At 44.0% G+C, this 16,152-nt stretch overlaps 1 protein-coding gene across 4 annotated transcripts; it reads right to left on the reverse strand.

The window, feature by feature from the left end:
• Positions 1-1,345: 1,345 nt before the first annotated feature.
• fosb (FBJ murine osteosarcoma viral oncogene homolog B) lies at positions 1,346-10,299 on the reverse strand. 4 transcript variants are annotated; one of them, XM_063205128.1, is made up of 6 exons: positions 9,973-10,298; positions 9,631-9,775; positions 7,660-8,130; positions 7,067-7,174; positions 5,622-6,041; positions 1,346-4,220 (listed from the first exon to the last, which is right to left on the reverse strand). In XM_063205128.1, exons 1-6 carry the CDS (start codon positions 10,125-10,127, stop codon positions 4,167-4,169), a joined length of 1,353 nt encoding a protein of 450 aa, XP_063061198.1. In that variant the 5' UTR covers positions 10,128-10,298; the 3' UTR covers positions 1,346-4,166. The 4 variants fall into 4 exon arrangements, with proteins under 4 accessions (XP_063061198.1, XP_063061196.1, XP_063061197.1 ...); XM_063205126.1 differs by having other exon boundaries at positions 1,346-6,041; positions 9,973-10,299; XM_063205127.1 differs by having other exon boundaries at positions 1,346-6,041; positions 9,631-9,805; positions 9,973-10,060.
• Positions 10,300-16,152: the final 5,853 nt, after the last annotated feature.

The following is a 16,152-nucleotide window of genomic DNA, read 5'->3' on the forward strand; positions in this document are numbered from 1 at the left end:
CCATTACAAAATATGACATATTTCATGTGAAGCTGCATAACATTAAAATGACATTGGGGGCAAGATAAAAACGGCCTCAAGGGCCACAAACGGCCCTCGAGACATACCGTAGCTTCCCCACCTGGTATATTCTGTGTGTCAATGCTTCGCACTGTGGGTATAGGCTATGTACATTTATGTGTAAATAAAAACACAAAAATACAGAACATTTAAAATGGGCATGTTTATTTCATAATCCTTGCTAATCCAATAAATCACCCCTTTGTGTTGTTACATTATGCACCTTGGTTGTAAAAATGAAAATATCCATTCTGAGCAGGGCTTGACATTGGCACCAGCCAGCCGGTCAAATGATGGTAAAACTTGGGTACTTATTTCAGTCGCACCAGCCACTTTGGCAGGTGACTTATTCTTGTGGTTGACACATCACATTAGCCTGTAGTTTTCTCCTTGTGCATCAGTTAGGCCTATTTACACTAAAGATAACATTTCAGGCCTTAATTTCTATTTGTCTTTCTATTTTCATTTATCTGTTAACTATATCTTCTTTTTAATTACATTGCATTATACTTTGCTGATGCTTTTTTTTAATCCAAAGTGACTTACAATTAGGCTACTTTTTTAAGTACAGGGTATTGGTTACAGTCCCTGGAGCAATGTGGGGTTGAGTGCCTTGCTCAAGGGCACCTCAGCCATGGAGTGAGAACGGGAGTTGAAGGGGTGGGATTAGAACCTGCAACCCTCTGATCCATCTCATCTCCTCAACCACTAGGCAACGGCTGCCTCAGCACATTATGGGATAAAAAAAAAACTGACAACAAATGAATGGCTAGTGACTGGGAAAAGCACCAGGCGTATTAGCCGGCGAGCAAAACATTTCATGCCAAGCCCTGATTCAGAACAGCAGAACAGCTGTTTACGTTTAGTGTCATTATACAGTACAGTACATGGGAAGAAAGGAAGAGCTATCCAAGTGTCAATCCCAACAGCATTTTCATAAGAGGAAGAGTATGCACATCCCACCTCTCAGGACAAAGGTGTATCTGATAGTAGAAAGAGCAGAAGTCCGCACATTGTTGCTCCGCTTTGAACATGTATTCAGGTCATACCACATTTTCAAGACCTTGTTGGGTTGTAACGTTGTATGACCTGAATAAAGTGTCAAAGCGGAATTCTGCTCTTTCCCCAATCCCAACAGCATTGCCATGCTAGAGAAACACACTCGCTGTGGTCACTGTAAACCCTTTTATTTTACACCATCCTCACTGCTCAAGTGCAGTAAATACTGGCAGTTTGCTTTCCAGCGATACGAGAGGAAAAAATAACATGAACAAACTGTATAAAACCACATTGATTTTAATGCTTTGGCAGGGTAGTTGGATTTGGAATTCTTCAATAACATGTATGACATGACTGCTGGAGGTTTACCCTCTGTTGGACATTCTTCAAATGCATTAACTAGCTGCCTACTGAGGGCTTCCCCTTAACCTGCTATGCCAATCCCCTTATAAACCCTCTCGGGTAAAAACAAAAAACAAAGTTCAAGCCCCAGAATACGCACCATGATTTCAACCCAAATATGACCCATTACAATGAATGCAAAAATACAGTTCATTTTGCAAATTCAATAAGCCCACCCATCTTCCCATAATAATCTCTACCCAAATATGTATTTTCCATTGTCTGTCATGCCTTGTCCATAATGGCATTGACCTACATTGTGGCAGCATGAATGGTAGGTGCATTTATCAAAACAGTAATTATGTTTAAATGATCCTGTAACTACATGCAACATTATACAGTAGCACAGTGGTGCTTATCATATGATTATCATGTTAGTGTTCATACCAATTAGGTCTCATGTTTGAGGATAAGGGCAGTGAACTATTTTTTTTTCTTTAAGAAAAATATAATTAAAACCAGACAGACTTAAACTGTTTTACCCCACTTTGTTCATTGACAAAAATAGCAATTTTATATTCAAATATTTTTTTACAATCTGTGTACATGTACAGTATACTGTGTGTATAAGTAACATGTGTATGTATACTGTTTGTTAGCATATATTTGTGTGTATAGATATATACACACATGCATATAAACCTATACTTGTACATAAAAAAGTTAAGTGGACAACACACTCTCCTATACGTTGCCAAACCGAATCAGATGAAATAGTCTAAACAAAAAAGGACAACAGTAGACAAACATACTATTGTAAGGCTCACAAAATGCATCTATTCGGCAGCAATGGCACAAGAAAATGGGAGGAACAACAAAAAAAGTTCAAAACTCTAAAATCAACAGTTAAACATTTAAATGCTTAAAGTAAACATAATATTAATAACATTTCACAGGAAAATAAAGGATTCATATTTAAAGACATCTCCTTCTTGTGTCTTGTTTTCTCTTTTTTTGTGCTTACCCTCAACAACTTCCTTAAACAAATATTCCAATGTTAAATCTCAAAACAAAATGAGAATATTACGTAATTTCATCCACCACTTACTTAAAATGAAGTCAGTTATCTGTGTTGTTGTCAAATTCATGGTTTTAGAGTTACAGAGTATGCATGTGATAGGACTCAAACATGGCTCAGCAATATGATTTTTGAATCATTTATGCACATTTAACACACAACTTGCCGTTGCTCCAAGATTCAAGGAAAAAAAAACACAGTTTCAATGATTTACCCGACAGTTTTATAAGAAGTGATCAAACTATAGCTGAGTAGAACTACCACCTGTGTCTGCTGTTCAACCAAGCCACAATCGACCTTCTCAAAATGCAAATGAAAGGGATATACACATACACACATCACCAACCACAACATCCATTTCAGAGCAAAAGCAATAGTATACTCGGGCATATTGTAAGATTACATGCAGTGAGTTAGTGATTGGATCTCACCATGCTCACATGGTTAGGACCCTACAGTCTGTATTATAGTATACTGTATAACTGTATGTGACATCTTGGTGTTATAGGTTTATATAAGCATATAACATTACTGTCGTTGATATGGGAGGTCAGGTTATACCTCATACTCTAAAACCAAGGATTTGTCAAACACACACATTCAACAACGGCTATTCCTCGGATGACATTATACTCCCTAAATAAAGCAATTCTCTTTTTCTCTTTCGATTTTTAACCATTGGAGTATTAGTCTGAGGAAAAAAATCAAAGAGCAGAGTCTTCAGATAAACCTACGAGGCCTGCAAAAAGAAAACGGGTGCAGAGCCAAAATCCACTTGCAATGTTCAGAGCAAACCTGCCACAAACCACAGAATCACAAAGCCCACCAATCCAAAGGCAATATACGGTTCTTCTCCATATCTCCATAAATACTTTTCTTTCCATGTCACAGAAATGTCACCTGCATGAAAATAATCGGCAAAAGGGTCTCTTTTCTGAAGTAACAATAAAGAAACACTTAACAATCTAATATGCCTCTTTTTTTCAGTCAAGTTTAACACTATTTTTTGGAACACACAATAACAACGGAAAAAATACAAATATACAACAAGAGAAGGAAGAACCATACACAAAACCATACTGAGACCCTCGGACAATACAACTGTTCTGCCTTACCCCTGAAACCGAGGGATAATTTATTTTTTAAAATATATATTTTTTATTAATATGTTGATTTTATGCTTCTTTTATTTTCTTTTTTTTTCTTTTTTGACCGTGAGGCTGAAAAAGCCCTTTGCCTGAAACACTCCGATAACTGGACGGCCTTTCCCTTTTGCATTGAACATGCTTAAACAATCAATAAGTCAAATCAGCTCGGCTGACGGTGTGTAAAACCAGGGGACCGTCCAGCACTCCTGGAGACCAAGACAAGGCACGTCTCGTCTTATCTCATCTGTCTCCACACAGCATGTAGCAAGTCCTCCTAGTTTGCGTGTCGTCACTGACTGACACGTGGACGACGTTGCGTCCTTCCACCGCTTGCTTCTCTCCTTTACATTTTTTTAAAATCATCTTTCTCTCTTTGTTTTTTATTTCATTTTGAAGTGCAATAAGCTCCGCTCTGCGCCGGTCTTCTGTTGGCAGGTCCAGGCCAGGTGAAGGGAGGGAGGGAGGGAGGGAGGGAGTGGTTGAGCGGAGGCGTTGGTTGAAGAAGGAGGAGGCTGATGTTGAAGGAGCAGTTCAGGAGTTCAGTCTAGGTCCCAGGGGCTGTCGGGGGCCGGGGGGCTCTCTGATGTGGACGACTTCAAAGACAGAGCAGAGACAGAAACACAAAAGAAATAGGAGAAAAAATAGGAGAAAACAGATATGGAGATTTGGCTGATAGAGAATGATGCAAGGAAAAAAAAAACAGAGGAAGAATAAGACAAGGGGCGGGGAAAAAAACCTTCCCATAATTCCAAGTTCCAGCCTTTTTTTTGATAAATCAGGAAATTGGCAGAGGAAGAGTGCAAGGGAGAGAGAGAGAGGGAGAGGTTGAGGTGACGTCTTAGACAAGATACTAAAATCACAAGTCCCCTCACGCACCTCCACAGCTCCTCTCTCCTCTTCTAAAATACATTCTGCAGACAGTCAGTGAGCGGACAGGACAGAGGTGGAGAGAACAAAACGCAAAGGGAAATAAGAGAAAAAACACATAATGGCAGCAAGGGGAGTAAATGTGGATGCATAAACGCAGGTGAGGAGCAAGCATCTCACATGCAAGTGGTTTAAATGTATTTACATGTGTATGTGCGTATAGTATGTGTCTCTCCTGGTAAGAGAGTGTAAAAAGACGAGGCTATGAATTGTAGCACAGACCAAGAGTCAAAACTACATCAAATCCAACTTTGCTTTGCATTACATTACACTGACTGGACAGTGTAATCCAGACGTCAACCTCTGTCAACCTGAACTGTGATTTCAAAAATCATTTAAATCATTTCATCATCTGGGTATCTAATGAAGGGCTCATATCAATGACTCACTATAGGTTGTTACTGTATCATTGGCTCATATAATCAGCCTGATGTGACATCATCAGTAAGTTTACATTTAAATGTAAAAACTATTAAAGTGTATTGAAGTACAACTGAGTCTGCTCAGCTACTGTCAATACGTCTCTGTTATACGTACAGTACATATGCATCATGCAACACATTTTCCTCCCGTTAGCCAGCTTGGGGCAAGTAAAGAGAGTGAAAAATATGCCACGTAGGAGAGCATACGGTATACGGCACAGAGAGAAGAGAAGGTAGGTAGGTAGCACTGCAGGTAGGTACTGCTGTGTGGAAGGAGAAGGAAGAGCGTTGTGGCGAGTCATCATTAAATCAGAGCGCCAGAAGCGAGGGCGAGTTTAGGGAGTCTGAGGACTGCTCGCTACTGCTGGTCCAGTGATTGCCGATGGCCCCGCAGACTCCCTCTGGGTAGCTGAACACAAATGAAGACGTGTATGAGGGGTTGCAGCAGCCACCGGTGCCACTGGTGCTGGTCTCGTGATTGTTTACACCACCACCACCACCACCACCAACCATTACTCCACCACCACCTCCACCACCACCACCGCCAGCAGCAGCAGCAGCGGCGGCGGCAGGGGTAGCGGCGGGAGGACACGGGCTGCCCTGCGCCACCTCAACTTGCCCATAGAAAGAAGTAGAAAAGGCTACCTCCTGGATCATCCCAGCCTGCTGTGGATGATGGTGATGGCCGGTGACGCCGGTGCCAGGCGTGGGCGCCGCGGTGATCTGCTGCGGCAGGTGCGACGAGTAGGCGGGAGGCAGGTAGAACGAGTCGTCCTTCACACTCAGTCCCACCACGGACACGGCGGCGGGCAGCTGGGGATGGGCAGTGAGCAGCTGATGCTGCTGCTGCTGCTGCTGGAGGCCCATGGAGGATGGAGGCAACTGGTGCTGATGCTGCGGCTGGTGCTGCTGCGGATGCTGCTGCGGATGCGGATGCTCCTGGTAGGGCATCTTGCAGGTTGGCTGATGCGCTACCAGGACAAACTCCAGCCTCTCCTTCTCTTTCTGCAGCTCCGAGATCTCCGCCTCCAGCTCTGCCTTCTCCTCCTCCAGGATGTCTGTCTCCTGGGAGAGTAGAGGAGAAAAAAACAGAAAGAAAAGCAGACAAAAAAGAAAAGAGTAGTTTGTTGTTAGTTGTGATCAGGGTTTCATCACTGGCCAAAATGACTAGTAGATGTTAATCTTACTATCCAAACACACATTCATTATTGGCTAGTAAGTTGGTCTTTTCTACCAGCCAAATTGACATTTCACCAGCATTTGGCCGGTTGGCAGGTGTTAATTTAGAGGTCTGGTCGTAAGACTGTGCTGGTGCTTTCACTCAGTCGTGTCTGTCTCTCTGGTCAACAACACAGTCCAACACAGCATGGAAGATAGGGTTAGAGGTGCTGTATAGAAAAAAAGTGTTGCAGTGTTCAATTCAACCTTGACAGAGTAGGAGCAATGCACTCCACCAAGGATTGTTCAAATGACAGTGTTGAATTTAACACTTCCATAGTGTGACTTGCTCCTACTCTCAAAATGTTGCATTAGCATGCAAATATGACTGCCCTAAATGCAAGGTGGCATCGTGGAAAAAGTGATGATGGAATTTAGAACTGGAAGTGATGTTGAGAAAAATAAAGAACCAAAGTCTGTGAAGAGGTTTGCTGATGGATGTCCCACTGACTTCATCAATCACTTCAAGGGAATGAACAAGAACACAGGCAACATCCAGAGCATTCAGATGCTGCGTAAAGGTAGTAAGTGAATTGTTAGTGTTGTTTTTTGTAATGAGGTGCAGACAAGCAGACCCGCTGACAGGGGGGGGGGGGGAGAAAACAGATCAGTTGTCCTCGGCTCAGGGAAAGAGGGGGCCCCAGAATTTGGACCCTATTACAATGCATATCTATTGAGGGGGGGCAGGCCAGGTCAAAGCTGTCAGAGGGGGCCCCAGAATTTGGACCCTGTTACAATGCATATATATTGGGGGGGGGCAGGCCAGGTCAAAGCTGTCAGCGGTCCTGTAGACAAGACTAGACAGGAGTCGTGTCATTGTCAGACGGCGCGGAGGCGGAGCTACACGGCACGGTAGCAGTGACGTCACTTACTCCCTGCAGCTTGTCTGTAAGCTCACGCCGGCGGTTGCGGCACTTGGCGGCCGCCTGCTTGTTGCGTTCCCGCCTCACTCTCCTCTTCTCCTCCTCTTCCGGAGTCAACTGTAAATCAAGGGAACAGACATGTCATTATTCATGTTCATTTACCTACACAGAAACCCTAACACATGGCATTAAGATGAGATTGAGGTGCATAATTTCCCTCATATTGTCAATGGCAGCTTTCGTTAACATGCAACGGATATATTTGTGAAGGTCCGATTTCAACCGGGTCATGTTTTCCAAAAGGAGTTAGTAATAAGGAAATGTAACTTAAATGAAACCTAGGGTGCATTTCTCAAAAGCGCAGTTGCTAGCCAGTTAGTAACTTGGGTAGTTGCCAATGGGAAATTAAATTGCAAACAACAAAGTAACATAGTAAGCAACTATGGTTTCGAGAAATGCACCCCTGAAACGTGAAAGCTCCAAGAAGTGCTAATAACTTGCTTATAACTAAGACTGTCACAGACATCAGTATCTAACCAGATCACATGTTGCATGTTGCAATTCACTTTGTGTCAGTCAATCAGTCAGTTAGTCAGACATACACTCTCTTCTCGTGAGCGTCTGCTGCGAGCCCGAGACGGACGTACGGGGCCAGGGGTGTCGGAGCACGGCGGCGGCGGGCTGAATCCAGGCCCGGTCCCCGCGGAGGAGGAGGAGAAGCTGGGCCCCGGCAGGTCGTACGGGTCCCCCACCCCCAGGGCCCCCGGCTGGGTCATGGTGGTGGACGGTGGGGCCCCAGCGGCCGCGGAGGAGGAGGGGTCCCCCCCTCCTTGCTGGCCAGGGGCCACGGAGGACACCAGGGTGGGCTGCACCATCCACTGCAGGTCTTGGCTGGTGGTGATTGCGGTCACCGTAGGCACGAAGGAGCCGGGCATTTCCAACCCTCCAGCTCCACTGATGCCCGCTGCTGCTGCTGCTGCTGCTGCTGCCGCTGCCGCTGTCCCGCCGCCGATGCTGCTGCTACTGCTGCTGCCTGCTGGGCCTATTAGCGCACTAGCAGTCGATGCACACTCCTGGAGGATGGACGGACACGCGCAGACATTACATTACATTACATTGCATTTGGCAGACGCTTTATAACCAAAGCGACTTTCAAACAAGGACATAATCATAGTCAACATCACTAGTGCACAGGACAAAGACAAGACAAAAAGTTAGAGACAAGAGAAACAGACAAAGAAATAGACAGGTGCAAGGCACACAGACACCGACAAAGAGACAGATGAAGAGAGTGTGAGATTACAAGAGCAATACCTTTTCTGTTGCTCTGAATGAAATGTGAGGACATTGCCTGAATACATATTTAGTGAACCGCGTCTGGTGACCATTTTTTTTAATGTGAAGTCACTATGTAACTTTTGGATTTCAACAAAGTAACTTTTGGATTTGAATAGACCTTGGCTCTATTGGTTTACTGAAAGCAATAAAAGATCCAGGATTGATTGAATTATATTGATTTCTTTCTTTCTGTCCTTCCATTTTCCTTCCTATTTTTTCTTCCTCTGTAGCCTACATTCCATGAGGTAAGCTTTAAATGGTTAATATGCTTATGCATAGCCTACCGGTATGTGTTTTTTTCCTTACTCATAAATATTCCTCAACAACTGAACAGTAGTTCCTAAACGGTGTTTAAATTTTAAAACAGCACATTTTATTTAAAATTGATGCAGAGAGGAGCAAAGTAGTCTAGACAGGACATCACAGATCAAGCCCCTCTGCACCATATCTTAAAAATAGCAGCACAAATTCTGGGCTACTAGCCTACTACACAATACGCACACAGCGCGCCTAAAGATATCCCTTTCTTTATTTAGAACTGAGGCGATGCCATCGTCAGTCCAAATTTCAATTAATATTCATATGAAATCGTGTCGACTGCAGTGACGTGCGGCTCTGAACAAGAGCTCATAGCCAATCGACGCGCCGGAGTAATTCCTCTGCTGCCTCTCAACTCCTCCCATCGTCACACCCACGGTGTTCCCCTTAGCAACCCGACGTAACACTCCAAAATAGAACGCATTTACGTCACTGCGCAGCTTGAGAACGCGAGCGAAGGTGGCGCTTCAAGTGCGCACACTACGCCGGAGTTCAAAAGTCCTGTCATCGTGCCCCCCGTATGCATTTATTTTCAACTACCAAGTTGCAAAGTACTATTTATAGGTGTATATCCACAACATTAATGCAGCAGCAGATAGTTATTTCTACACTTTACAAGCACCTATCGGCCGTGCGTAAAGTTGTTTGGCAACTCCTGGAGAACTAGTTGGCCCATGCCATTTGAGCTTTGTTTTTAAACACCATTAGACATACATGTCACAAATATCCTATGGCAAATAGCCTGCAATAGGACTGGGATGCAAACAGTGATGAACCTACAACGAAATATTGCCCATGTGTCTAAACTTGTGCGAACTGTGCAACGGCATTGCATCTCAACAGCAGGCGACCTCGATGACACCTGGGCAGTGCCAGACATGCAGATGTGCAAAGCAAACTTTAAAAAAACCACTCACTTGTGTAGGAGCGCTTGTAGTTGTAGGGCTCCCGAAGGAGTCTACGGAGGACAGGTATTCGAGAGAGGGAGATGAGCTTCCACGAGAGCCGGTATCGAGGTCTCCGGGGAACCCTTGGAACATTTCCCCGGCTGGGGCACCTAGCCTACGATGACAGGCGAAAAGTTGACATCACCTGCCACAACGCACCCCCATCATTAATGAAAACGGGGCGAAGTAGACCCCATAATAAACAGGACTAGTGTTATGCAAGTCTCCCTCCAAATACATATTCTAATCACAGAATGGGTATGGTTATTGCAGTTGTTTCCCTGACCCACTTTGTAAAGAAGCATCGCTTACCTTTTCAAGTTTTCCTCGAGTTCCTCCTCAAGATCTCTTGTTTTTAATTCCGATAAGTTACAATCAAAAAGGCAATCCACTTTGGTTGGCGAACCAATGTCGCTAAAGAGTCCAGGCTTCCTCAAGTAATGTCCCTTCGCCTGAAAACAAGACATCCGTGTCGGCTTGCGAGATATCCCTTTACTCAGAAAGAATGCATGTTGGAATGGTCTTCACTTTCTCTAAGTCCATAAACATCCCGCAAGTTGTGCGCCCAGACGTCGGATTTCAGCATGCTGTGGCGCTTCCACTATGAATGAATGTGTGAGAGCGCTGGAGTAGGCCTATTGTAAAGTAGTATCCCCTAGTCCCACCCTCGGGGTTCCGATGACGTACATAACCAAATATGGTATGTGTAGCCTTTGTTTTGTTTTCTGTATCCTAGGCGATGACGTTTAGGGATTCCCTCTCCGATCGAGTACACGCCGGCAGAAATAACACCGTTTCTTTCGTGGCAATGCTATATCTGACTATTGTCAAGGGCAAAAATAGTTATTAAGAAATGCTTTGATTAATTCTTATCTTCACATTAAAAAAACAGTTTATCTCAGGCGCAAAATGCTGCAATGATCTCCATTCCATCTAATTTCCATGTATTTTTTTTCTTTTGTTTTCTTTTACAGACATATTAAGTTAAGATATAATCCAATGACAAACATAACGTTGGTCGCGTAAGTGACATATTATTAGCTGAATGGATGATTTTAAAAAGCCGGGCAAACCGGAACCTCCAAGGCAATTCATATAGGCTACAATGTCCATTAGTCAAGAATGTGGGGCATTTAAGCTACTGAATGGGTCTAGTCGTCTGGCCGTGCAGCAGTGGGGCAGTACGTAAGAGGAAGGCAGTCGTAAAAGTCAGGAACTCCCTCCCAGTCTACTGTGTATGAGGAGGAATCTCCCAGGCTACTGAACGAGGAGAGGAGAGGAGAGGGGGGCCCCTCCTATACTTGAACTTGCAGATATGGGAACTAGGTTAAATAGTTATGACACTGATGAGAGCTCCCTGGTATGCTAATATACACACACAGGCTACTTTCACTCACTCACTCACTCACTCACTCACTCTCACACACACACACACACACACACACACACACACACACACACACACACACACACACACACAGACACAAACACACACACACACACACACACACACACACACACACACACACACACACACACACACACACACACACACACACACACACACACACACACACACTATTATATTTTATATTAATATATTTCATTATATTATATTATATTATATTATATTGTATTGTATATTGATGCTTAACTGTTGACATTACATCACTGATATGTTGTTTTTATTATGTTAACTTATATTCCTCCGCTTGTCAGTTCGTAGTAAGGAATGTGAGGAATTTTCAGCAAAACAGACAGTGGGCTGGCGTGACGGATACAAAGATGCCGTCACTATTACAATATCGCCGGCTGCGGAATGATTCATTCATCCACTGGCAAAGATTTCCATGTGAATGAAAATCTGTAAAGTAGGAGTTCGGACGGGGGCTAATGAACGACGCACGATGCCAAATATGCGGAGAATTAGCCAGTAGCCTCCATTTAAAATGGCAAAAATGCCTCTGTGGGAACATGCTGAACCAAAGTATGCGCGTGAGAAGTTATTACTCAGCAGCAAGACGTCAGCACGGCACCGATGAGCGCTCAGTCCTGTACTCGATGGAGATGAGTAATAACGGCAAGGTTTTAGATAAATATATATACATTTCCGCTATTCTAAAACTCCACTGCCCCCCGGAGCTCATAGCCCCTTTCACAAAGTTTAGCTGTCTTGCTAATAGGCTATTCTTGCTACTAGTCTTCTTTGCCAAGGACGAAGGTAGTAATATGTCGCTGACCGAGTCTCTCACAAACCTCTCAACGTTTTACACAACGTAAACCAAAGGACAAAACATGTGGTCCTTCCTGCGCATAGATGTACACACACATACACAAAACCTATGCCAGTCTATGGTTCTTCCACTCTGCATGTGTGTGTATGGCTGGCTTTCCGTCGCCTTGGAAACGCCGTTCCAGAACGTCTGGGTCTGACGAAAGACGTTCGAATTTACTCTTTTTTGTGTTTTGTCGCATAGCAACGGATCTCCATGGCAACCAAAGGGGAGGAGATTGTCGGTTTGACAGCAAACCGAGCCAGGCAGGGTTGTTGTCGTGTCGGTGGTTACGGGATCATGTTTTGTAACAGGGCAATCAAACTTCTAACATGTATGCAGAGGGTTTCGGGGATGAAATACGATCGCCGCAATGTTATTCAGCATTCGTTTCAAAACATTTGTGCTTTCTTTTTGTCCCAGGCTAACATAGAGATCTAATAGTTTTGGAATTTTTCGTCTCGGGACGGCTAGCTGCTACAATGTTACGTAAGGTAGCAGAAAGCTACGACGAAGTTAGTATAAACTATGGTATTTACACGAACAACAATAGACAGATTGCCAAGATTTTGGTTAGCTACACAGAGTTCGCCGATTAATAGAACCGCTGCTGTCTACGTGTAGTTAAAGCACTGTCATTTTGCTGTAGAATTATAGCATAGCGCTAGTCGAAAGCTAACGTTAGCCTTGGCCAAGTTGCTACATTGTATCCTGCTTGTTGTGACGGGCTGTTTGTTTCCCCTCTGTTACAACAATGTAACATGAATAATGCAAGCAGCTTTTGTTACTGCTCTTATTCATTATGTTGGCTGGTCATCCTATAGGCCTACTACTACCATAGTAGGCCTACCGTGTTTTCACTAACTCGTGGCAGATGTCACAGGGTCCAACCACAACGTCTGCCAATTTCCAGTGGGCCTATATTATAAATGCTTGTATCCTCGTTACTACACTTATTAAACAGTTACTCACTACTACAAGCATATTTACCAGGTCATTCAGTTATCCATGCATGCACGTTTATTGCTGAAATGTAGACACTTCCACCACCACCACGTGTGTGTGCTTTATCTTGCCAGCCATGCGTTTCCAGAGTTGCACGCTAATCGCTAGAGCTACTGTTTGTGGCGCCTAGCAACCGTAGTTCTAGAACTATCGTGTAGCGCTGCTAATTTGCCTGAGGACGCAAACAAGCAACTTGGGTTGTTGTTTTGTTTGTTGTGTGGAGTGTGGAGTCGTACCCTTAGCAAGATGTCGTGCAGAGTTAGTTATTTGACTAGTCAAATCACATGATTTGTTTATTTAAAATGCTACAGATAGGCCACACTGCAGTTGCATACTTTTAGTGAAGTCAAGAATGGTTATTTTTTTGTAAGCATATTTTTCTTTTAGATAGACTATGTAAAATCATAGGTGCGTGCCACTATATAATAAATACAAAACTATATGCATAATATATACATAATATTATTATTTATATATTATGCATATAGTTTTTTATTTATTATTTTACTAATGTATGTGTGTAGTGTGATGATTTTGTATTAATTTTAGAGGTTTTTAACCCCTTGTCTCAGCAGAAGAAAACGGGGTGAAAAAGTTTGTGGCATATGGATGTGTGTGTGTGTGTTTGTAGACATTTTATATCTGAACCTGTTTGTTGTATTTTCAATGTCATACAACATGTAATACAAACTAAAAGGGATTGTGCTTTCTCAGTGTGTGTGAGGGTGTGAGGGTGATGTCAGGCGCTGAGCACTGGTCATGCACTCTGTAGACAGTAGCACACAGTGTAGGGTCTGGAGAGAGACAAAGCGCTGACGGGAATGTGGACCATGTGGTTTGTTACAATAAACACTTCAGCATGCCCCGCATGGAGACGGAGGTCCCGGAAATAGGCCAGCGCGGGGAAGGGAAGGGTTGCTCTGGACTGCACAAAATTCCTCTGCCAGAACATGCAGGGAGGAGGAGCTCATGAATGTGGCTACAGCCATGTTGTACAGTTTTGATAAAAGAATGTGGCTTGTATAAATACCCTGATGAACAAAACACGTTGTTTCATTATAAAACCTGCAGTATTATTGCCGTTTTGTACAGTGAATGCAGTGGTTTGGCCACAAAAAAAGGGAATGCAGTGATGTGGACAGTACATACTGCAAACATTTCAAAAGTTTTAAAACACACACACACGTACCCATAGTTGTTCGCAGTTTATCATGACAGTGAAGTCACATTCCTGAAGCCACCCATCACTGTATACTGGACTGTACTATACTGTACTCACTTCACTCAGTGGTGCACAGAGAACTTTCTTGAACTGAATGTGGCAAAAACTAAGGAAATGGTCTTTCACAACTCACAAGCACCCCCTCCTGATCTGCCCCCCACCTCCATCCACAACTAGAGTAAGGTATTAGTATGTTCTTCAGATAAGATGTTTTTTAGGCAAAGGTCAGGGCCTTCCTTGTGTTTGATCTGGCTAGCCACCGGTAGAGCCAGGGGAACTTGATAAACAGAGGAGTAATATTGGACCTTTTGGATTGAGAGGAATACCAAACACGCTGTCGAATTCTGGACCATCTGCAGTGGTTTTAATGCACAAGCAGGTTATGTTTATCAGTTAAGTTTAACAGGTACGTTCATCCATTTATGTTATCAGAGCCTTGTGATACTTATGGTTACTATTTTAGTGTCTGTTGAAAACTACCTCTTTGTAATATTAACCTTATGCACATTTCATCCTTGGCTAAGAGACACAAACTACTGTAATAAAGGAAACAGACTTGAATAGCTGTCATTCCTTCACTGTTACATACAGTTTGTGGACGATGGAACGAGGGCCGCTGACAGCTTTTGTTGGGCCCAGGACTAAGTAATTTGAAAGGGCCCCTCCCCCAATACATACAATGTAGTGGGGACCCAATTCTGGGCCTCCTATCTCTCTGGGCCTCCTATCTCCCTGGGCCGGGACAACACACCCGTTTGTCCCCCCTGTCGGCTGGCCTGTATGGAACACAACAGAAAATAGTTAGACAAGAGGTTCTCAAAACACATTTCACTATTACTTGCATGACCCCCCCATATTAACATATTATTACAACAGCCAACGTTATTAGAGCCTTCTAAGTGGGTGGTCTTCACTGAGCAGCAGTTGGGCGGAGTCATAATCCACTTGTGGCTTCACCTACCCCTAGCAGATCACCTGTGGTTGATGAGGGTGGTGCTTGTTTAAAGTGATTAAGGGTGCGTTCCAATATGCGACCTTGCGTCCTCCACTTGTGCTTGTGGCCTCATACCAGGAAGTAATATGTCATGATGACATCACTGACAACAGCATTATATTTCAATATCTCGCTAAAGCTCAATTGTAAGTCATTTTCTCATTTGCAAACTGGATGGTGAATGAAGAATAGTCCCCTAAAATGTGTTTTGGCTAGGCTGACAGCGGGGAAACTTATTTGTTTTCTCCACGGAGCAGGGGCCAGGAGGCGGGGTGAGACCACAAGCACAAGTGGAGGACGCAAGGTTGCATATTGGAATGCACCCTAAGTCACACCCCTGCATGGGAACTAAGATGAATGGCAGTCAATGGAGAGAGCTTTTCTGGACTCACAGTCGTTTTTTTGCATCATAGGGCCAATTGAGTGTTGTGAATTAGGCTCTCTGACGTATGTAGTACCACAAATTAGCCATGATCTACCTGTGGCCACACCTACTCCTAAGATTACCTGTGCTTGATGCGGTTAACTGGGTGGTGCTCATTTGAAGTGATAGAGTGCGTACACACAGGGCTACTGACAGCTTTGGCTGGGCCTGGACACCTGAGTCATGTGGGGGGGGGGGCAGAATTGGGTCCTCATTACATTGCACACATGTTTTGGGTAGGCGGAGGCCCTTTCAGATGACTTTGTCCTGAGCCCAGCCAAAGCTGTCCATTGTCGTCACCTCAGCCCGGCGGCAGATGACGCTGGACTTGAGTCTAGTCTAGCTTGGTTGGCAGGACATGGCGCAGTGCCAGGAGCAGAAGCAGCACTGCTCTGCACTCCAAGAGATTGATGTCCTCTGGTGAACTGGGTGGCATCTGCTTGGGAGTCAGCATCTGCCAGCAGTCAGTGTCTAGGCCTGGCAGGGCTGGACTGGGATGAAAAAGCAGGCCGGACATTTTCAGTCAAGACTGGTCCGCCACAATGAAGCCAGTGACAACATTTTTAGTAATCGA

Source organism: Engraulis encrasicolus, chromosome 8 (genome assembly GCF_034702125.1).
Source record: "Engraulis encrasicolus isolate BLACKSEA-1 chromosome 8, IST_EnEncr_1.0, whole genome shotgun sequence".
Lineage (NCBI taxonomy): Eukaryota > Metazoa > Chordata > Actinopteri > Clupeiformes > Engraulidae > Engraulis > Engraulis encrasicolus.

Bases quoted from the DNA above. Each gene is read 5' to 3' on its own strand.
- fosb (XM_063205126.1), bottom strand. From the start codon at position 10,127: ATGTCTTGTTTTCAGGCGAAGGGACATTACTTGAGGAAGCCTGGACTC. The intron at 7,175-7,659 runs GTATGTCTGACT...CTTGATTTACAG, and splicing joins GACGCTCACGAGAAGAGAGT to TTGACTCCGGAAGAGGAGGA. The intron at 6,042-7,066 runs GTAAGTGACGTC...CTACTCTCCCAG, and splicing joins TTACAGACAAGCTGCAGGGA to GAGACAGACATCCTGGAGGA.